Source organism: Nelumbo lutea, chromosome 2 (genome assembly GCF_056320005.1).
Source record: "Nelumbo lutea isolate HS-2025 chromosome 2, American lotus-T2T, whole genome shotgun sequence".
Classification (NCBI taxonomy): domain Eukaryota; kingdom Viridiplantae; phylum Streptophyta; class Magnoliopsida; order Proteales; family Nelumbonaceae; genus Nelumbo; species Nelumbo lutea.
In genome coordinates, this window is record NC_142685.1 from 8980547 (window position 1) to 9004250 (window position 23704).

The 23704-nt window shown below is 38.6% G+C and overlaps 1 protein-coding gene across 4 annotated transcripts; it reads left to right on the forward strand.

The window, feature by feature from the left end:
- LOC148868436 (uncharacterized) lies at positions 1–23250 on the forward strand. Of its 4 annotated transcripts, none has more exons than XM_088969455.1 (16): positions 1–647; positions 1257–1366; positions 1600–1790; positions 1962–2073; positions 2158–2271; positions 15899–16003; positions 16354–16437; positions 16539–16654; positions 16890–16991; positions 17106–17219; positions 17342–17398; positions 18104–18170; positions 18243–18296; positions 18984–19058; positions 21837–21872; positions 22909–23250. In XM_088969455.1, the coding sequence occupies exons 3-16, from the start codon at positions 1771–1773 to the stop codon at positions 22999–23001; spliced, it is 1149 nt and encodes a 382-aa protein (XP_088825581.1). In that variant the 5' UTR covers positions 1–647; positions 1257–1366; positions 1600–1770; the 3' UTR covers positions 23002–23250. The 4 variants fall into 4 exon arrangements, with proteins under 4 accessions (XP_088825581.1, XP_088825580.1, XP_088825582.1 ...); XM_088969456.1 differs by having other exon boundaries at positions 276–647; positions 1143–1366; XM_088969454.1 differs by lacking the exon at positions 1257–1366.
- Positions 23251–23704: the final 454 nt, after the last annotated feature.

Consider the following 23704-nt stretch of genomic DNA (forward strand, 5'->3'; position numbering starts at 1 on the left):
ATGTGATATTTGTGCTTTCTAGTCTTGAAATCCCTTATTTTCCTTGCTTTCTTATGAATATTAACTTCAACTTCGAAGTATTCATTATGTGTTCCTCCCATAAAATCTATTATTTCTTCCTTATTTCAGTCATCTTGAATTGGGTTGTAATTGTACGGAACGTTTTAATACCTTTGGGCTTGGTTAGAGAATCCTAAAGAGAGCGTGTTTGCTGCTTTAACAAAAAGTTCAGAGGCGATGATTATAATTATGAAAATTAAGAGGAAGTTTCAGCCACGGTCAGAAACCTGAAGGAGTATTCAGCGGTTAACCCTTCTATTTATTTAGCGAAATGCAATTTCGACACGTTTAATACAGTGATTGCCACCAGGGATGCAAGTGATGGGACTTGGGAGACAGAAAACTTCAAGTGATGGGACTCGGGAGCATTTGGATTTGATGGTTGATGGCAACTTCCGGCAGAGTCACCAAATTGGACATTTGAATTTGAGTTAAGGGCATATTGGTAGCATCTGTTCTTTTCTAATTTCCGCTCTTTTTCTAATATATAACTGAATCCATAATCCCATTTCAAGAAGAAGGAGAAAGAAATAAGTCGTCATTCTGCTCAACGATTCTGTTTTCCTGTCAAGCAATCCATGAAATTCGTAAGCTCCCTAACCATAATTTCTCCAAATTTCGTCCCAGATTTTTATCCACTGTTCGTATATTCATAGTTTTAATTTTAGTAGTTTGTTATTCGATCAGCGATTCCCAGAAGATCCACCTGTGAATATGAAATCCGATTTGTTTTTAACGATATTTTCTTGATGTTATAGGGTTTACTGAGAAGGGCCGTTTTCTATTACTCTTATTTTTCGACTTTCGCCGATTACGATTTCCTTATTGATGTAGTAATCTTTTCCACTTACCAGAATTCTTTCTTTCAGTTGTATTCTGATCTGATTCATTCAATTTATGTCTTAACCATTCATAGCCTGTGTTTGGTGTTCATAATTGGCGATATCCTTGATCAGTCCACTTGGAATGCCTCTGGATTTCTTTTTTTTTTGGCTAAAGTCGTGTCTCTGGATGTTATTCTTCATTGCATAAAAATACCGCAGTCAGGAAAAGCCCTTTACTTATGTTTGATGCAAATCCAGGAATTGAACTGTATATAACTTGCTGATATCAATGTCGTCTACGGGTTTTTATTTGCAATTCTGATTCCAAACATTGTATTGCTTATACTTAAACAAAATGACTATTGAAACAAGAAACCTGACCTAATGTTGGTCCCGGCCATCTCGCGTCTTGGGAGGAGTTGATTGGATAGGGGACTCGAAGCCACGTTTTCACTTGACAGCTCGAGATGCCTTTATACCAAGTAATATCCCCTAACATACAATGGACAATATAGCTATTTATTGTACGCTATTAACACTTAAAGAGAATTCTTGTGTTGAGAAAAATAGTTCATTTTCGGTTTATAAACTTTCCAAAAGACGGTTGAGTGTGGTGGTGAGGGAGTTCAAAGTTCCTTCTACCATATACAATTCTACCCAAAATAGCTATTTATGTGGTTACTTTAGAGCTCTGACTTCTCTCCGCTTTAATCAGGACTTGCCGTGGTTTCAATCTATCGAAGATTATTACAATTTCTAGAAAGAGCGCAGTATTCACTGTTCAAGAATGCTACATTTGATTCAAATTTTGTTCTTGAGTCTGGCACAATATTCTACTCTTCTGTCAATACCATTGGTGTGACTTTTGAGTTTAGTGACAACCAATATGGGGACCATCCACCGAAGGTGTGTATAGGTTACAGACTTTAATTAGAAATCCCTTTTCTTTTCTAGTTTTAACCTGCTACAGAATATCTTTGGGTCTGCTTTTCTATTACCCTGTAGATACTTTTAAGTTTTCTGCTCATAACGATACCCTTCAGAATAGAGTAATTGGTTATTCCTTTTGCTTTGCAGTGGGGTTCTTAAAAAATCAAACGACAGTGCCAGACTTGTTACCATAACTGTTATGGGAGCTGTCTTTGGATTTTTTGTTGGTGTTTCATTTCCTTCTGATTTGGTTACGAAGGTATATTGAGATAAGCATCTTCATTACATATTTATGATACATGGAACCTTTATAATCTCTTTTTCTTGCTATGGAATATCGCAGCTAAACTTACATTCTGGCCTTCTATCATCCATTGATGTGGCCCTTATTAATGAGAGATCTGGCAGATTTTCTAGGTCTGATCTTGGTGGAACAAACCATTCTGATACTCCTAAGGTGCTCATTCTTTTACCATTTACTTACTTTTAATTAGATATGTTATTATTTCGATTTTCACATGATTATGATGACTTTAAATGGTTAACTACTTTTTTCCACTAACTTATCAAAAAAACTACTTTTGTTTCAGTAGTCCTGGAAACTATGATTTCAAGATATAATGGTTATGGTGGGAAGTGTTGTCAATACTCATATGCTGTCGTATAATTAATTTGTAAATTACTGAATTGCAAGATAGAATCTCTTAAGCAAATTGTCATGGCTACCATTTCTCCAAGAGGGCAGGTTTTCCTTAATTCTTTTCCATTTTTAAAGTCATAATGGAATTATTTTGTTCCATATTTGGAATTTGGGACTTTTAAATGAATTACTTTGTGCAGTTTACTTTTAATATTTCAAACTTGTCATTCCTGCTTATCTATCATGGATCTAGAATTGCTACATTACATTTATCAGTTTAACTTATGATACACCAGTTACCATGTCTTTTGTGATGATTTGAGCTATACAACCATACTGCAATTTTGCACCTATTTCAAAGACCTGGAGAAAAGTGGCTGCTTCACACCACATGGATAGATCAAATTAATATAAGGTATTCATGCACCACTGCACCAGTTTAGAAAGTTAAATTACAGAAGGAGAGGTGATTAAGACATTGTAGGTTTTGTTCCAAAGAAACTTAGGCCACTATAATTATATTGGTGCTTCTCCCACCAAGAAAATAATTGAAGTACGCCTTTCCCTAAAACCTGTCCATGTCCTCCAAAAGGGAGAGCTATAATGGTGTGGACTTATTTTTCATGTTACCTTTTCTTCTTTAGGGTGAATGCAACATTCTAATCAATCAGGGTATCTATCAGTAGGGCCATAATTGGGTTGGGTTCAGATTGGATCCAGTGACATCTGAGTCCAATCTGGTTATTAAAAACATAAAATCCAGAATCTGATCTGAAATCTGATCACATCTAGAGGGTCTCATATTGGATTCAGGTCCTATTGGATTTTCTTATTTATTCACCCATCTTTGAAATAAATTAAAAAATAAATAATCGTAAATAAATAAACCACTCTTTGATTTAGAAAAACATAACAAACTTATATGAATACAAAATTATGGATTTGTTGATCATAAATTTATAATAGAATTAGATCTACATCCACTCTGATTATTAATTGTATGCTGTTTTTAAGATCCATTTCCGACCATTTTATGTAGCCCTAGCTTTCAGATTTATGTTCTAGGGGCCTGTCAGTTTTGCTTTCCAGTTGGCACCCTTATTTTTGGCTGGGCTTCTGTACAGATTGATTTTTCTTGTACCTGGAGTTATATGCTGCGTTATTTGGGCTGATAGTTCAATTCAACAGTTTAACCATCAAATTATTGAGTAAAAAAGTGGAACAAAAAAATGAAAAAAAAACAGCCAAGAGTGAAGAAAACGATAAAAAGGGTATAAACCTAATATATATATATATATATATATATATATATATATATATATAGTTGTTCAAGACTGCTATCAGTCTTGAACACTAAGAAATTTCAGGTTCGAAAAGAAGAGAAAGTGTAGAGGAAAGAGGAGAAAGAGAAGAGAGAGAGCAGTAGAACACAAACTTGAAAGGAAGGACAGAATCTAAATTATCCTGCCACCACCACTTCTATTTAATATTTATAGGTTATGCTAGTTACATGAAAGGACACATCTGCCCTTGGTATTTACATAACACATAATAATATAGAACTGAAAAATAAATAACAACTAGAATAACAGCAGCTAGCCCTAGGATGACTAGGAACATTCTGCCCTAAGGACAGAGTGGGACCACAGCTGTGGGGCCCACATCAGTGTTCTCTACAAACTTGGATGCTTATATATATAAGCATTCTTTTGTTGATTAGGCAGTATTATATCTAAATGTTTAATATGTGATCAACAAACCTGGATGTTGTTTGGTACTGTGGCCATTTATTGAAGTTTGTACGGGTTTTGTCTTTGAAAACAAGAATAAACATTTATCACTGTTGTTTGACAGCTAGGCTTCTATCCCAACCTTCAGCAAGTTCCTACAAACAAGCTCTGGCATTGAAGACTTGCCTAAATATTGTCGATTAAGAGAAAAATGGGGAAGGTACTAAGCAGCAGATAGGGATAAAAGGAAGCAGCAAGGGGAAAAAGTTGGAAGTTGGGGTAAAGAAAGGGACAAATAGAGAGCTCAAGAGACTTCAATGGGGCTTTGTTGACCAAGGAACTGGGCCTGTAAACAGCACTGATAGAAGGTTAGTTAAGGGAAAGGAAGGTGTAGGCAAATCATGAAGATCTTAGGTTGGAATGTAAGGGGGCTTGGAGGGAATTTGAAGAGAAGTTTGGTGAAAGATACTCTAAGGAGAGAAGACCCAGACATAGTGATCTTACAAGAAACAAAGAAAAAAGTAATAAACAGAAATTTGATTAAAGCAATTTGGGGAATTAGAGGAAGAAAATGGGTAGATCTCCCTGCAACGGGAACAACAGGAGGGATTCTAATTATGTGGAAAGAAGAGGTGATTACTGGAATAGAAGTGGACAAAGGAGAATTTACTGTCTTAGTCCTTTTCACAAATACTTTTGATGGATTCGACTAGATCATGACTGGAGTGTACGGGCCAAATTCTCCTTCTCAGAGAGGGAGGTTATGGGAGGAATTGGATCCTTGCATGAGTTCGATGACCTTGCCTGGTGTGTTGGTGGTGATTTCAATGTCACAAGATTCTGCAGTGAGAGCTCAAATAGTAGGAGAGTAAGAAGAAGTATGAAGGACTTCTTTGAGTTCATTGCTAGACACAACCTTAGAGATCCCCCCCTCAACAATGGCTCCTTTACTTGGTCAAACATGAGGGGATGCGCGATAAGTAGCAGATTGGATAGATTCCTCATGACTAATGATTGGGAGGAACACTTTCCCAATTGTTTGCAGATTAAGCCTTGTTGGATCTCTGTTCATTGGTCGGTAGTGCTCCAGAATGAAGTCTTTAGGAAGGGAAGGGTGCCTTTTAGGTTGGGGAAGGTATGGACTGTGCATAAGGACTTTCAACAAAAAATAGCTTTCTGGTGGAAGGAGTGCAAAGTGGAGGGTTGGGCAGGGTTTCGCTTTCAGCAGAGGCTAAAATACCTGAAGTGGAAGCTAAAAGCTTGGGGTTAAGAGGAGTTTAAAAGTTTTGTGGTGTAGAGAACACTGATGTGGACCCCACAACTGTGGTCCCCACTGTGTTCGTATGATAGCACAACATGTATTCTTTGTTAGTTATGTCAGTGTTAGTTGGTAGTTATTTCAGTTTTGTTGTTTATTTCAGCCTTATTATTAGTTTATTTGCCATGTAAGCATTAGGGGCAATTCTGCCTTTTTCTACAATTAGTAAACATATAAATATTAAGAGTGGGTTGGCAGATTAATCAATCCACCCCTCTCTTTCCTTATCTAAAACCCTTGTGTACTTCTGCCTCTCCCTCTTTTCTCCTTTTCTTCTTCTTCTTCTTTTCTCCATCTGAAACCCTTTTTACTTTTGGATTCAAGACTGATTGTAGTCTTGATCAACTACTTGGTATTAGAGCCAATCTAGGGTTTCTCATGTGTGTCTAGTCCAGCCGACCACATGAGAATTGCCTAGGGCTGGAAGCTTAGAAAGAACTGTTCGTTGGCTGATTCTTGGAGGTTACCAGAAGGGTTTAGCAGCTGTCCAAAGGCTTGTAGAGGCTTGGAGAGTGTTTTGGTAATCAGGAAGAATCAGACAAGGTTAGAAGGATCAATATTAGGGTTCAGGCCAAGATTGAAGGTGGCGATCAGAGTTTTCTGAGTAAGTATTTATCTTTTCTTGAGACCGTCATCAGTCAAAGATAGGTTGGACTTATCTAGGAGGAGCGACTGAGCTCTCCTTTATTTTCTTAGAGGCGATCAGAGTTCTCTGGCTTTTTCTAGGGTTTGTCCTTAACCCTACGACCAGACTTGACTGTGGACCTATTTGGAAGGTGCGACTGAGCACTGTTTTGTTCTCACAAAGATTTCCTTAACCCTACGATCAAACCCTAAATCTGTTTCAGCATTCTAGATTGTTTTCTAAGTGAGTTCTAGACTTGTTTTGGCTTCAAAGCCTGTTTTTGGGGTGAGAAACTTTATCAAGAATTGGACTGCTTAAATTCAGAACTGTCGATTGGTTTCAGATCAGATCAGATTTGGCTGTGATCAGTTGTTCTATTACAGTAGCTTTAACGGCTTTTGATTACTATTTCTTAACCAAGAATGGAGTTCAAGAATCAGGGGGAAGGTGTTTTTGGGACTAGCAATTCTGGTAATATGTCTGAGACTGCATTTCATATTACAGCTGTGAGATTTGATGGCTCCAACTACTTAGAATGGGCCCAATCGGCCATGATGGCTATTGGGGGAAGAGGAAAACTTAGCTACCTATTGAGAGATGTGAAAGAACCATCCAAGGAGGACCAAATGTATACCAAGTGGGTTCAGGAGAATTATTTGGTTATGACATGGCTGTGCAATTCTATGCAGTCACATATCAACCAAAACTATTTGTGGGCAAAAACAACCAAGGAAATCTGGGATGTCATGAAAGAAACCTATTCCCAAACCCCTTAATGTTGCTAGAGCCTATGAATTAAAGTGTGAGGTTAATAACCTCAAGCAAGGGGAGAAACTAGTCTCCGTTTACTTCTCTACTTTGAAATCTCTGTGGCATGAAATTGACCATCTGGAAACACTTGAGTGAGAAAGTCAGAAGGATGCACATACTCATAGAAAGCAAGTTGAGACTAATAGGGTGTTTGAATTCCTAGTTGGTTTGAATTCTGATTATGATATTGTGAGACAACAGATACTAACAAGGGAAAGTGTGACCTTATCTCAACCCTACTCCTTGGTGCATAGTGAAGAGACTAGGAGAAAGGTTATGATGCAGCATCAACCCTTCCCACCAGCCCTGGTAGCAGTTAAACCTAAGTTTGGGGGTGATACAAAAAGGGATATGAAGAAGGAAGATAAGCGGGATCTAGTGTGTGAGCATTGCAAGAAACCCAAGCATACTAAAGACACATGTTGGAAATTGCACCCTCATCTAGTCCTAGCAAAACTGAGGAACAAAAGGGGTAATGCTCATATGATTGTTAATACCGATTCTACATCCTCATCGGGCACAAAAGGCACGCCCCTAGACACCTTAGCTGCTGTTTGGGCTGCCCTAATACAGTTGGAAAAGGAGGTTGGGAATTCAGTTCAGTCATCTCAGTCATCATCAGCTCCTGCCACATCAGCCTTTGCTCATTCAGGTACTCGGGCCTCAACTTACCATGCTTCAGCTCCAGGTAACACTGAACATTGTTGGGTAATAGACTCAGGTGCATCTAACCATATGACTAGCTTACCATCACCATTCACTACCTATCATTTATCTTCTGGTAGAGATAAAGTGTCCATTGCTGATGGTTCCCTTGTTCCCATTTCTGGCAAGGGAGACATCAAGTTGTCTAATACCATTTCTTTATCCTCGGTTTTGCATGTCCTTAAGCTTGATACTAATTTGCTTTCAGTCAGTAGTATTACAAAACATCATAACTGTTCAGTAACCTACTTTCCTGACCGATGTGTTTTTCAGAACTTGGAGACAAGGAAGGTGATTGGGACTGGCCGTGAGACGAATGTGATATATCTGCTTGGGGAGAGTTCTCATTGGAAAGATCATGAAGATAAAAAGTATTTTGTTTCTCAGTCTGTTAGTCTGGTTATGCTTTGGCATAATCGGTTAGGTCATTTATCATTTCGGTCTTTGAAGAGTTTGTTTCCTAATTTGTTTTTGTCTGCTCATATGTCAAATTTGAGATGTGAGGGTTGTGAGCTTGCAAAGCATTGTAGAACATCTTATTCATTGAGTAATAAAAGAAGTAGTAATTCTTTTGATGTTGTACACACCGATGTTTGGGGCCCGTATTACATCCCTTCTATGGGGGGGGGGGGTACAGATATTTCTTGTTGTTTGTTGATGACTATACTCGTTTGTCTTGGGTTTACCTTATGCGTTCTCGAGATGAGGTTCCTGCTCTGACGTAGACCTTTCATCAGATGATTTTAGCCCAGTTCGGGGTCAAAATCAAAATCCTCAGATTTGATAATGCGAAATAATACTTTACCAAGCTACTGTCCTCTTATCTACTTGATCATGGGATTATTCACCAGAGCATTTGTCCTTATACACCACAGCAGAATGGGGTTGTCGAGAGGAAGAATAGGCACATTTTGGAGGTGGTTAGAAGCATTATGTTTACCTCCAATGTGCCTATCCGTTTCTGGGGCGATGCTATTCTCACAACAATGTATCTCATTAATCGGGTTCCTTCACGGGCTCTTGACATGAAGCCTCCGTTTACCCTTCTATACCCAGATGATGAATTATTTACTGTTCCCCTTAAAACCTTTGGTTGCACTTGCTTTGTTCAGATTCTTGGATCTCATCGTTCTAGATTTGACCCTAAGGCCTCCAAATGCATTTTTCTCGGTTATGCACAAACTCAAAGGGTTATTGCTGCTATGAATCTACTTTCAGGAGGAGATTTGTCTCGACGGATGTTACTTTCTTTGAGGAGGTACCCTATTACCCTAGGGTTTCTCCTCAGGGGGAGAGTAGTGAGAATGGGTTTTTTTTTTTTTTTTCCTCAGGGGTAGAGTAGTGAGAGTGGGGTTAACTCATCTGAAGTTCCTTTACCCATTCCGTTGAGTGATTAGGGCTGTAATGGTGAGTGAGGGTTGTCAGAGGTGTCAGGAGTTGAAAGTCTATCACAGGCGGTGGAGGCAAGTTGATTTCGGTCATCAGTAGTCCATGCCAGCCCCAGTTCCTTCTGCATCCAGATCTAGGTACTACAGTCCCTTATCAGATCCAGGTCCCACTGAGACACCTTCCACTGTTGCTACTTCACTTTCTTCGGATGACCTTGACCTCCCTATTGCGGTCCGTAAAGGGAAACGACGTTGCACCACATCCACAGCTCACTGCATTTCCCAGTTTCTGTCCTATGATCGCCTGTCTCTCTCTTACAGGTCATTTCTCACTTCCATTGCTGATATTCCTATCCTCAGAATCGTGCAAGAAGCCTTGTCAGTTCCTGAGTGGAAAGATGCAATGAAGGTTGAAATGGATGCCCTTCTGAAGAATAATACTTGGAAGATAGTTGACCAACCCAAAGGAAAGAAACCGGTTGGATGTAGATGGGTATTTACCATGAAACATAATGCTGATGGTTCCATTGAAAGGTATAAAGCCCGGTTAGTTGCAAAAGGATTTACTCAGACTTATGGTATAGACTACTTGGAGACTTTTGCTCCAGTGGCAAAGATGACCACTATTCGAGTTCCGTTAGCCCTTGTAGCGAGTTATTCTTGGCCTCTGTTCTAGATGGATGTTAAAAATGCCTTTCTAAATGGAGACTTATAGGAAGAAGTCTACATGTAATTACCCCCTGGATGTTATGATGCAGAGACAGGTAAGAAAGGTTTGCCGGTTGAATAAAGCCTTGTATGGACTAAAACAGTCCCTCAGAGCTTGGTTTGATAGATTTAGACAAGCCCTTGGAAAATTCGGTTATGTACATGCCCAGTCAGACCATTTATTGTTCATTAAAAGAGTGAACTCTTCTTTAACCTTGCTTGCTGTATATGTGGATGATATTGTGGTGACAGGGAATGATAATAGTGAGATTGAGTCCCTCAAACAACTCCTTCCTCAAGAGTTTGAGGTGAAATATCTGGGTGCACTACGATACTTCTTGGGTATTGAGGTTACTAGATCTAAACATGGGATCTTTATTTCTCAAAGGAAGTATGTTCTAGATCTGTTAGCAGAAACTGGAAAGTTGGGTGTCAAGCCTGCAGATACACCCATTGAACAGAATCACAAGATCAGTGCAGAGCCTCTTGAAGACAAAGCTATGTTCCAATGGTTGGTTGGAAAACTCCTATATCTTTGTCTTACATGACCAGACATCAGTTATGCAGTCAGCATTATCAGTCAATACATGCATTCTCCTAGAACTACTCATCTCCTTGCTGTTGGGAGAATATTAGCATACTTGAAGAGATGTCCAGGTAGAGGTATATTATTCAAGAATAATGATCACATGAAGATAGAGTTCTATACAGATGCTGATTGGGATGGAAGTGCTGATGACAGGAGGTCTACCTCTGGATATTGTGCCTTTGTAGGAGGTAACCTTGTTTCTTGGAGGAGTAAGAAGCAAAGTGTTGTTTCTCGCTCTAGTGCTGAAGCTGAATATAGATCGATGGCTAATGGTGTGGCTGAAATCCTATGGCTGAAGTCATTACTTGAAGAGTTGGGTATTGATTATGGGAAGCCCTTGATGCTATATTGTGATAATCAGGCTGCTATTAATATAGTTTACAATCCGGTACTGTATGACAGAACTAAGCATATCGAAGTTGATCGGCATTTTGTCAGATAAAAGGTTTCATCTCAAGAAGTGTGTCTCCCGTATATCACCTCTAGCATGCAGTTCGCAAATCTTCTCACCAAGGCTGTTCCAAGGAAGAAGTTAGAGGCAGACCTATGCAAGTTGGGAATGACAAATATCTATTCCCAACTTGAGGGGGAGTGTAGAGAACACTGATGTGGACCCCATGGCTGTGGTCCCCACTGTGTTCGTATGACAGCACAACATGTATTCTTTGTTAGTTATGTCAGTGTTAGTTGGTAGTTATTTCAGTTTTGTTGTTTATTTCAACCTTATTATTAGTTTATTTGCCATGTAAGCATTAAGGGCAATTCTGCCTTTTTCTACAATTAGTAAACATATAAATATTAAGAATGGGTCGGCAGATTAATCAATCCGTCCCTCTCTTTCCTTTTCTAAAACCCTTGTGTATTTCTGCTTCTCCCTCTTTTCTTCTTCTTTTCTCCATCTGAAACCCTTTTATACTTTTGGATTCAAGACTGATTGTAGTCTTGATCGACTACTTGGGGTCCACATCAGTGTTCTCTACATGTGGAAGATAAGAATAAGCTAATTCAAGAGATTGATGATCTGGACCAGAGAGAGCAAACGGGGAATTTGGGTGTAGAGGGTAGAAGCCGAAGAGAAATTATTAGAAGGGAGTGGGAGAAAATTATATTATGGGAGGAAATCTATTGGAGACAAAGGTCTTGAGTGAGATGGCTGAAGGAGGGAGATAACAATTCAAAGTTCTTTCATAGTTACGCTTCAGGCAAAAGAAAGAAGAATTGCATCTTAAAATTGAGGGTGGGGCAGAGAGAGTTAGAAGACGGGAGAAATTTCAGAAGTCATCGTGCAGTATTTTAAAGGGCTCTACTCAAAGGATGGTACTAGCAGAATCCTCTGAACAGTTGGGAGGGCCCAAGATTGTTTGAAGACAGAAGGGTGTGGCTAGAAAGAACTTTTGAAGAACAAGAGATTAATGAAGCAATATTTAAGATGGACGGTGATAGAGATCCTGGACCGGATGGGTTCCCTATTCTTTTCTACCAACTATGCTGGGACACAATCAAGTCTGATCTAGTGGAGGTGTTTGCATATTTCTATCTATCAGCCATTGTGAACAACGGAAACAACTCAACATTCATCACCTTAGTGCCAAAGAAAGAGGGATCCTTAGAAGTTAAGGATTTCAGACCTGTCAATTTGGTTTGAAGCTTATACAAAATAGTAGCGAAAGTGTTGGCGGCAAGGCTAAAGGAGCCAAGGAGGTGCTGAATGATCTAATTTTAAACAACCAATTCGCTTTTGTGCAAGAAAGATAAATTATTGACAGCATTCTAGTGGCCAATGAATGTGTAGAAGAACGAAGACAAAGTGGCAAGCCAGGGGTGGTAATCAAGTTGGACCTTGAAAATGCCTATGACAAAGTGGATTGGGATTGCTTGTTAGAGATTCTAAGTCTGAGAGGTTTCAGTAGGTGGATGAGATGGATAAAAGGGTGCATTAGCTCTGCTTGGTTTTCAGTCCTGATTAATGGTGAACCTACTGGATACTTTAATGCAAATAGGGGCTTGAGACAAGGGTGCCCTCTCTCCCCGCTACTCTTCACTTTGGTGGCGGATGTACTTCGTTACTTGATTCAAGAAGTGAGGGAGTTAAATTTTCTGAAAGGATTAGAGATAGGTAGGGAGGCAGTCCCAGTTTCTCACTTGATGTTTGCAGATGACATCATACTTTTCTTGGAGGCGGATTGGGAGAACATTTCCAACTTAAAAAGAGTGTTAAATAGTTTTGAGATGGTGACTGGGCTCAGAATTAATTACTCTAAAAGCAGCATTGTGGGCCTAAATGTTGGTGACCCTATATTGGATAGGTTTAAGGAGATGTTGGGGTGTAAGTTAGAGAGGCTCCCCATTGCCTATTTGGGAATGCCTCTTGGTGGGAACCCGAGAAGTCAAAGTTTTTGGGACCCGGTAGTGGAAAAATGTGAGAAAAGATTGGCCATGTGGCAGAAAAGCTTTCTTTCAAAAGGTGGAAGACTTACACTAATTAAGACTTCCCTTGCCAACCTGCCAATCTACTTTTTGTTGGTTTTCTGAATCCTAGGCAAAGTAAAAAGCAAGATTGAAAAACTACAACGGGATTTCCTATGGGAAGGGAGTGGTGAAAACAAGTGTCATCTAGTAGGCTGGAATCAGGTTTGCAAGCCAAAGGAAGTTAGTGGTTTGGGACTAGGTCATATCATAAAGGAACTTGGCCCTTGGAAAATGGATTTGGAGGTATCCCTTGGAGATGGAAGTGTTGTGGACAAAAATCGTCAAGAGCAAGTACAGGAGATATGCCAACGGTTGGGATAGCAAGGTCCACTTGAACCGGGTCAAAGCATCTAACCCTTGGAAATGTATTACTTCTATCTATGACCTCTTTTTTTGATTCTGTTAGATATTAGGTGGGGAATGGAAATAGAATCAAATTCATTTATAAAAAAAACCGGAAATAAATTCAATTTTTGGACTGATTTGTGGTGGGGAGAGGACACCCTTGCTAACTCCTATCCTAGAATCTTTAAACTGTCCCAATCCAAAGAAGCCACGGTAGCCTCTAGCCTCAACCCCTCACCCTCGGGAGTAACTTGGAACCTAAATCTCAGAAGGCCTTTAAGAGAAATGGAAATTGTTGATATAACTAGTTTGCTAAACTCTCTTAATGAGGTTTACATCTCTCTTGCTACCCCTGACCAGAGAATCTGGAAACTTAATCCTGCTGGCAAGTTCTCCACTAATTCCTTTTTCAAGGCTCTAGTGTCAAAAGATCAGAGGCTTCCCTTTCCAGCTAAGAAAGTCTGGAGATCACACATCCCCTGTAGAGTCTCTTTCTTTGTATGGTAAGCTTGTTTAAAGAGAATAAACACCTGTGAGTTGCTTCAGAATAAGTTTAAAGGCAGATTGTGCATCTCCCCTCATGTTTGTCCTCTTTGTCTTGGCGATGGGGAGACAACTGATCACATCCTTCTCCACTGCCCGGTCTCTAGAAAGATTTGGTACTTCTTCCTAAACCTAGTTGGTTACAGCTGGGTGTTCCCGGAGAGGGTGGTGGACTTCTTGTGGCAATGGAAGGCAGAGGGCTAGGTAAAAGAGGAAGATTTTACCGGATTACAGTGACCTGACCCATGCAGTCTTGTGGGGCATTTGGGAAGAAATGAACAATAGAACCTTTGAAAATAAAGCTAGAAATGTTGAAGATCTAACTTCCAACATCACACATCTCTGCAACCTTTGGGTGATCAACTCTGAAGTGTTCAAAGGTCTCTCCCTAAATGATCTCCAGAGCAACCTTCCAAAAATTCTACACTCCTCTCCAAGATCTGAGTGGACCATGAGACAGGCTCTTAGAGAAGAAGGAGAAATGACTCTAAACTTTGATGGTAGTGCCCAAGGATCCACAGGTCAAGCAGGAATTGGAGGTGTAATCCGAGGGGAAAGGGGGAATATTTGTTGGGCTTACAGTGGTCCGATTGGGAGGGCAGACGCCACAAAGGCAGAGGTATTGGCTGCACTCACAGGGATTTGCCTTGCCAAACGGCTAGGTTTATCCACTTTAACCATTAAAGGGGATTCTGCAAATACTATAGCTTTGTTACAGGAGAAGGGAGGGGCCTGGAGACTAGCCCACTTCTTATCTGAAGCAAGGGATATCTTAGGCTCTATGAATGTGAAGTTGGTTTGGCATTGATAAAAAAAAAAGTGAAGTTGGTCTGGATTCCTAGGGAGCAAAATTCTGTTGCTGATAACCTAGCAAAATCAGGGGTCTCTAGAGATTTCTTGTTTAGTGACAGCTGTTTGCCTTTGTAATCCTGCCAAGCCACTCTTGGCTTCAGTACATCCTTTCATGTACTTCCTTTTTTTTCTTCTTCAATAAAAAGTTACCTTTGCTTCAAAAAAGAAGGTGCCACATAAGCTGAACGGTAAATAAATGGTTGGGTGTTGGGGAAACATTAAAAATGGTGTTCCCCCCAACAGTTGGCTCTCACACAAACCAAGACAAATGTTTATCTAATAAACGTCTTACGAAATAACATTTTGGAATAAACGCCTACGCGATGAGCTGACACCAATTTTCAAATAAATGGCTACAGAACCAAACACCATCCTGATTATCGGACATTTGGACTGGACATTAACCTGCCAAGTTTAGGTCCAAGGATGATTCAATGCTCAACCCTGATCCACTTTTGAAAGCATAATGGTGGTTGACCAACCAATGACTTGATTTACAAGGTTGCTGAAGCTATTTCACCTGCTACTCAATTTGCTATATTAGCTATCAAATCCAACAATTTATATCCACTTAGGCACAGTGTCATTACCCAATGTTGGTCCTAGCTATTTGGGGTCTTGAGAGGAGTAGAAATTGGAAAAAAGGGATGACAATTACTATGACCAGGTTTTGTTATTTTATCCTTATTGGACACAATACACAAAGGCTGACAAAGTGGTACCTATACCATCCACCAAAAGTTCTTTGAAAAAGGATAAATTTTATTCATTGAGGTGGCAGAAAGACCCAAAAAAGTATTCAGTATTCAGGAAGAAGACGATGACAATAGATTACAGAGGTTCCACAACTTCCTGTTCTTTCTGTTTCTGTTTGTGTTGTGTTTTTTCATGTATTCCAACCTTCCTTTTGTTCTTTAAAATATGTATCCATAGGCTGTGGCAAAATTTCAGGAAGAAGATGATGACAATCAGGTTACGGCAAGGAAGAATCGAGAAGGCTAGCAGAGATTGATACTTGTTTTAATTCAGAATGACACTTTAGTTGTTTTTGATTTTTCTGGTTTTATTGAATTTAGAAGATATTGTGGATGAGCTTTGGAAATTAAACTCTAGTTATTTTGGCTGAAATTGGTGTTACACTAAAATTTCATTGTAGATTCCACAATTTCAGCCACAATAAATTTTAACAGTATAATAATTATTTTGGTTTTCGAACAGTGTTGTGAAACTGAAATTGACAAAATAAAATGAAATCATGCTGAAATTAAAAGCATCACTGCATATTTTTAAATAGTACCAAAATATGTGTCCATGTTTTGATCAGCACTGCTAATGTTCCACTGCATTACTTTTTTACACCAGATATATGTTCCAACAAATCCTCGTGGTGCAGAGTTATTGCCCCCTGGTATTGTTGTGCCTGAAACAGATTTTTATTTGCGCAGATTATGGGGTGATCCAAATGAGGTACATTTACATTATTGTTGATCATCTTTTTACCACTTTTTTCTATTGTTTGAACAATCTATGCTTTCATACATTGGTTTTCTTGTGAATCTTTGCATGACCAGAAAGACATGATACCAGAAAAAGTTGTAGCCAATCAACTGGTAGCCAATCAGGTGGTTTATTTATCAAGTTAGCGGCGAGTTTTGATTGGTCAAAGCCCTTTTGATATCACGTCTTTCTGGCAGCATAGCTTTCTCCTTATACATATATAAGTTGTTGAGATCTTAGCTGTGAGGTTTCCATTTATTGTCAATGGGTGAACTTTGTAAGTGATGGATTTCTCTGTTTATGATGATTGAAATCCGCAGGATCTGAAAACTAAGCCAAAGTACTTAGTGACATTCACAGTTGGTTTTGATCAGAGGAATAATATTGATGCAGCAGTTAAAAAGGTAATAAACACACCTGTATTGTTATGCTTGTTCTTTTAATATATTGTTTCTTTGTTTCTTTTCTAAGGATACTTAGGCTTGTGTTTCACATTTCATTGTAGTTTTCTGAGGATTTCACAATTTTGCTTTTTCACTATGATGGTCGGACAAGTGAATGGGATCAATTTGAGTGGTCAAAGCGTGCAATTCATATTAGTGCAAGGAAGCAAACAAAATGGTACTTTTTTACTAGGTCTTGTATATACTTAAGGTTCTTATCTAGCTTCTTCTGGTTAGAAAACTTAGGAACCTAAGTTGTAATTTTTATGTTTTTTGAATTGTTGTTGCTTCCTATAGAATCTATATCATGTTGTCTGCATTCTCAGATCTATTCCATACTACATCTTTGTAGTTTGGCAATAACCTTGCAAAAGTTTTTTTCTGACCCACTTTGTTCTCTTTATCTGGTGTAGGTGGTATGCAAAACGATTTTTACATCCAGATGTAGTAGCAGCTTATGATTACATTTTTATCTGGGATGAAGATCTTGGAGTGGAGCATTTTAATGCAGAGAAGTAATATTATGTTTTTCCTTGGTCAAAGATCCTTAAAATGTATAATCCTCTGGCATTTTACCTCACTTTTTGGTGTTTTTGTTTCCATGTTCAATATTTTGTTGATGGAGCTAGGTATATTAATCTGGTAAAGAAACATGGCTTAGAAATATCCCAGCCAGGACTAGAGCCAAATAATGGACTGACATGGCAGATGACTAAAAGAAGAGGTGACAGTGAAGTTCACATGTAGGATTACTGAGCTATTGTATTTTGTTGAATAATTATTCTGCCATTCTTTTTGTTCTATACTCGGAGGCATAGCTATACCTTCTGCAGTACTAAGGTGTTAATATCCTGTTTACCTGCAGGGAAACAACAGAGAAACCTGGTTGGTGTAGTTACCCACATTTGCCGCCATGTGCAGCGTACTCTCTCTCTCTCTCTCTCTCTCTCTCTGAAAGTTACTTTTGGTCGAAATTGGGGTCAAATGAAAATGGAGAATGAGTAATGCTTCTTAAAAGTTTGGAAATTTTATGTCAAGATATTGTAAAATTGTGAAACGTTGGGAAAATTGTAAAGCCCATGGATATTTATCATAAATTGAGCAAATGATAAAGGAAAGCTTAAATACACAATTTAAAGATATTTGCTGGTTTTTCCTTTAATATTAATCTACACTTTAAGCATGAATATGATTTTACTGTTTTTTAATTTACACCTAAGAAATCAGGACTGATGCCTGATTAATACAATGTGTATAAGATTAATATTTCCACCAAATATAAAAGGTCAAGGTGATGTTCATTCTTAACCAAGAAAATGGAAACATTTTGATGAGAATGAAAGAGGGGGATGATTCTTGTAGATGCAAATTTGAGTGACACTTCTGTCAATATTAGTAAAATCATTATTATTTATGTAAAAAGGTAAAGTTTTCCTGAATGACATGAAACATGTCGAAATGTTGCAAATGCATCTGAAAACATAACAGTTATACATTTTGGCCATACATTTGGAAAGAAAGAAATAAGGAAAAAATGTCTTGGTGCAGTTGATGTATACCAGGATCATGTTCCTTGAATTTATGCTTCTTTTCAGTTCTGATAATAATAAATTTTCATTGATTTCAGTTTTGTGGAGATTATGGCCCCTGTTTTTTCACGGAATGCTTGGCGTTGTGTGTGGCATATGATTCAGGTACCCTTTCAACTTCTATGAACAAAAGATTCACCTACAGTAACAATAATGTGTTTGATAATTTTCTTGTAGAATGACTTGGTACATGGGTGGGGATTGGACTTTGCACTAAGAAGATGTGTGGAGGTGAGTGACTTTTATTTTTCTTACAATTCTATTTCTTATCCTTTTTTTTTTCTATCCATGTCACATTTCACCAACTGTGTGAATATTTTCATATCATTTATCTTTTATAAATCATTTTTTGTACCTAAAATTTTGCTGAATTTTCTTCTTAAAACACATATAATGAGCAGGAAAAATGAAAGTGACCTGTGTTGTTAATTTCTTTTCTGGTTTGCAGATCATGCAAATTACTAATCGTTTATAGGGCTGAGTTGTCTTAAAGTTTTTGAGGTGTAAATTTGGTCTAACTACTGATTTCCACTCCAGATTAGAAACTCAATTAATTTAATAAATGTTAACATGGTCTGAAGTGGTAAAAAATGAATTAATGACTTACAATTTGACAAAAAGCATGGCTCTTGATAGGCATTGGCTGGACAGAATTCCTATAGTTGACCCCAAATAGTTAGGGTTCAGGTTCAGTTGAGTTGAATTTAGTTAATTTTGTTAATGTAGATGTGGATCTAGTCCTCTTGTAACCTTCTATGAACATATGTTTCTCTCTTTAGTCAGGAATGGTCCAATTAGCTGTCTATCATTTCATCCTTTTATGCCCTGTTAAATTCAGTCATACTTTTAGACCACTCAGGAAAATTCTTCCTCTTCTGATTCGCTCCTTACATGTTTTGTTTTGTTGTATCTGCACAGCCTGCACATGAGAAGATTGGTGTGGTTGATTCTCAATGGATTGTTCATCAAGTCATACCTTCTTTGGGAAATCAGGTGAGACATCATCTTTTATGAACTTGTGGAATATTTGATGTGGTGCGTGATGTGGGTATTGTGTAATCTGTGTGTGTACAAAGATTTTAAGGGTTAGAACTTACCTGTATGGACTGATTTTTGGCACCATTAGATGTATTAAATGATTGCCCATAGAGAAGCCCTAATGGATGTGTTATATGTAACTTTTGGATGTCTATCAATGGTTTTAGCTAATTTCCGGAGAATAAGGCAGCACCAATCAGAAATGTACTCTCATTTTGTTTAGTAGTCATGATTTGCCTCAAAACACGAGCTTCTTTTCTCTGGTTTGTTGGTTTCAGTTGGGACATATGACAGTTCAAGTTGGGGTATGAATATTAAAATAGTTCCCAACCTAACATTACAAATGTTCACGTGAACATTCTCTCGTGAGATCACTGCCTTTATGAAAATATCTCATAATCTAGGTTATGTAACATTATATGAGGGAGGCATGGATGACTAATGAGTAATGACAAGGATAATGATGTCCTAAGGGCATGGACTGAAGTGGCATCCTTATCCAAAGAAAAGGAAAAGGCATTTATGGAGTGGTAACCCCTGGCGGCTAATAAAATTAAACTAAACTTTGATGGAAGCTCCATAGGAAGCATGGGGATGGCTGATATTGGAGGAGTATTTAGGGATTGGACTGGAAAAGTATTGTGTATCTTCTCAGGACCTCTGGGGTTAGGAGATTCACTAAAGGCTGAGCTAATGGCATTATTACAAGGGTTAAGAATAGCAAAACAATCAAGATTTCAGCCTTCGGAAGTAGAGGGAGATTCAAAACTGATAATTTCTTGGGCCAAAAGCAAGCCAGCTTGTACCATGGATATACAGGCATGAATTTAGGGAAATAGAGAACACACAAAAGCTGAACATGTAACCTTTAAGTGGGTCAGAAGGAAAGCAAATGGGATGGCTGACACTCTAAGAAAGCAAGGGGTATATAGGAAACAGATGTTTTGGGCACCATTGTTATTCCTTTTCTGAAATGGGACTGGAACGAATCCTTTTAGGTGGATACACCATGCCCTTGTAATAACCAGATTATCAGTTTAATATAATCCAATTTTCTTGCTGATTGAAAAAAAAAAGAGTAATGACAAGGATATCAATTTGGGGCCTAAGATTCTTGATTTTTGCATCTCAAGGGAATCTTTTGTTGAGTTCTAGTTTTCTTTATTAGTGACTTGTGAATGTGAGGAGCAATAATTTGTGCTTCTGCTGACATCAATAAATGCAACATCAGCAGCCTTGTTTTCCCTGACTTGGGATCTGCTACCCACTAGTTGTTCCTACAAGGGAGATATTCCCAATGCGCGGTTGTCATGTCGTGTGGGTAGAGATGTGGGAACATCTCGTTGGTAGCAGATCTGAGCTTGTTTTCCCTTTCCACATCTAGGATGAGCTTTTTGATGGGCTAGTCATTCTAGCAGGACTGACCAATCATTTCAAAGTGTCCATAATGTCCTCATATATGATCCTTTTCATCTATACATTTTACATCTTCATCCTGTCTTGTTGGGTGTGGGTCCAGCCCATGTGATGGGCCCACCTCACCTTTCTCATGCCTCTAAAAAGGAAGGCATGTAATGAAAGCCAAAAAGGCTTCTACCTTTTTGTTTATCTCCTATTCGTTACCACCGTAGAAGAGAGGTGAAGGAGAGAAGAGAAAAAACTGAGGGTTTTTGGTAGGGGTGCAAGTCGGGCGGGTTGGGTTGGGTTTATGGTCAACCCAGGCCCGGCCCTAAAATTTGGGATTAAGGCTCGAGCCCTAGGTCAAGCCCGATCTTCCCAACCTGAGCCCAGCCTGCACTGCAATTTGATGCACTCGGGTTGGGCTCGGGCTTGGGTATATATATGTATTTATGCAAATATGTATGTAACTATGAATGTATGCAAAATATATATATATATATATATATATATATATATCTTAGTTGGGCTGGGTTCGGGCTACCCAAGGGTTAGGCCCTGGCCCAGCCTGAAAAATAACAAAGCCTGATTTCCCCGAGCCCAGCCCGAGGACCAAAAATCCAAACCCAGCCCGTGTAAAATTTTGGGCTTGGGCTGGGCCTGCTCAAGTTGTGCACCCCTAGTTTCTGGGTTTGAGTTTGTGAGGAAGGGAAGGAAAGGAAAATTTTCAGTCTCCATTCTAAAGCCAAGTTCAGTGTGTTCTGAAGCCTGTTCTTGATGAAATTTCTGGTGCTGTTCAAGGAAGCAAGAATCATCATCTACTTTGTTCTATTACCTCTACTCTCAGTTACATTCTTATAGAAACTGATCTGAACTCTGTTTTTGTTGAAATCCACCTTTCACTTGGTGATGTTGATGCTGTAGTTGTAAGCCAAGGATTACTTCCTTGATTATTGTAAACCTCTAGTTTCGACTAGAGGACTCTTGTACCCATTAATTTCTGAATTAGTGGAAGACTTTTACGGACCATAGGTCCCATGGTTTTTCCCCATTTTTGGGGTTTTCTACGTAAAAATTCTGGTGTTCTTTTTTTTTTTTATGGTATATGCTATTATATTGCTGTTGCTTGGCTGAACTCATTTGTCTGTTATTATTGTTGTTGGCAATCCGTTTTATCACACAAAACTTTGGGGGAAAGTTTCTTTCTGTCCTGGGATTGTGTTTACATTGACATTCTAGAACTGTAGTGTATCTTCCCCAACATGTCTTATATTTCTTGTTATTCAATGCTTCTATAAATTTTCTCATAATTGTTCACTTTCTCTGGACTCGCAGGGTCAGTCTCTCAATGGGAAAGCGCCATGGGAAGGGGTATGTTCTGACCATTTCATATTCATGTTTTCTAGGGCTACAAATTGGATACCTGATTTGAAGAATTTTCATTACATCAGGCTCAGGCCCAGGCCTACCCAAGATGCAACCTTAATGCTTTCTTGGCTGTCATATATATATATATATATATGAATAATTGGATTTAATCCCAAGCCACTTTATATTTCTTTAAAATAAAGAATTTTTAAAATAAATTTATATAAATATGAAATTTTAATTGGATTCAGATCTTAACTTGATCAGATGGGTGCTTCCAATCCAATTATGTGAATGGGCTATCAGAATCCAAACTAATCAGATTGGATGTTGGATTGCATTCCATACATTTGGAGTCCATTAACAGCCCTATATATTGATCTTAAAAGTGGTTAGTTGTTTGTGTGTGTGTGTGTGTGTGTGGAAACTCAGGCAGGATGCATTTGTGCTCACATAATCTAGCAATGTTGCAATGAGTGGAAAAGTTATGAGGTCCACTCAGCCTTCATGTTTCCCTTATTTACACTTGATTCAGTCTCACCACTGAATGGGTGTGAACTCTGAAGTGAGCAATGCCTTTAAGGAAAAATATACACGATTTGATGATGGCAAGTTGGCAACAGATACTTTTCATGTGGTTACCTGACCATCAAATAAGCCAGAAATCAGATGATTGTCTGCCGTGCTGATTTTTGGCATTGTCTATCTTTTATGTGGGACCCACTCCTGTACTGATTTCCCTCCTTGCAAGAGATATGAAGCAACTGAGGTGCTCTCTTCATTCCTTTGGCATTGCACTCTTGTGGCAACAATGCTGTAGAGGGCATTTTTTTCATTTTACTTTGAGTTTTAACCTCCTTAATGAATGGTGCTATCAGGTGCCTGTAGCCAAGCTCTGATGTGGACCTCTTTTATTCTTAAAAGAGGTGCCTATAAAGATTAGAATTTCTTAATTGAACACCTCTTTTATTCTTAAAAGATCAGATGGAACTAAGCAAGCTTCTCTAAATGAATCTTCTGTTTCACTTCCTACAAGCAGGTAAGAGAGAGGTGCAGAAGCGAGTGGGCAGAGTTTCAAGCTCGCCTTGCCAATGCCGACAAAGCATACCTCGCGCAAATGAGGACAGGGTGACTTGGGTTCCTCTATGAATGCTCTGTTTTGTTTTCACCTTTTGTGAATACCAAATGAATTTCCCTTACCTTTCTTGTTTAGGGGTTGAGGAAACCCCGGAGGGGGGGGGTGTAGTATCAGATCGGATGTTGAATTTTTTAACTGAAATTTTCTTCCATGGTAACAGTAACAAGGTAAACGTTCTCTATTCTTGTCGAGAATTGAGATCTACATTTGTGGAAGGTAAGAAAATTTCACTGTGTCCATAAACTAACATCTAAAACATGGTCTAATTGCCTTTTTCTTTTTGTTTATTCCCTTCGTTGTTGTAAAAAAAAATGGAAGCGTCTGATTTCTGATTGATAATCATAATCTACTGGCAGACAAATGCATGAGTCTTGCTAGCTTACCTTGGACAAAAGAACTTGCCCAGGTAGTCAGCCCTTTATTTTTCTTGATTTTCAATAATTACTAACTAGTTAGCAATTTATCACTGGAATCTCTTTTAATATTGATTTTCAATAACTACTAACTAGAAAGTTAAGGTTGCCCAACATGTGGCAACCTTAACTTTCTAGAAAAAGCATGTTAGAATTTGGTTGTTTACATTTTCAAAGAGAAAACCCACTCTTCATATACATAAATTGCTTTTAACCACATTTAAAATTTTGAATAAGACGTGGCATTCTAAGATAGGTGTCATACATTCAATAACAGTTCTTTT

Coding starts and splice junctions, on each gene's coding strand:
- LOC148868436 (XM_088969455.1), top strand. CDS start 1,771: ATGGGGACCATCCACCGAAG. Junction 2,074..2,157: donor CTTCTGATTTGGTTACGAAG/GTATATTGAGAT, acceptor GGAATATCGCAG/CTAAACTTACATTCTGGCCT. Junction 16,438..16,538: donor TTGATGCAGCAGTTAAAAAG/GTAATAAACACA, acceptor ATTTCATTGTAG/TTTTCTGAGGATTTCACAAT.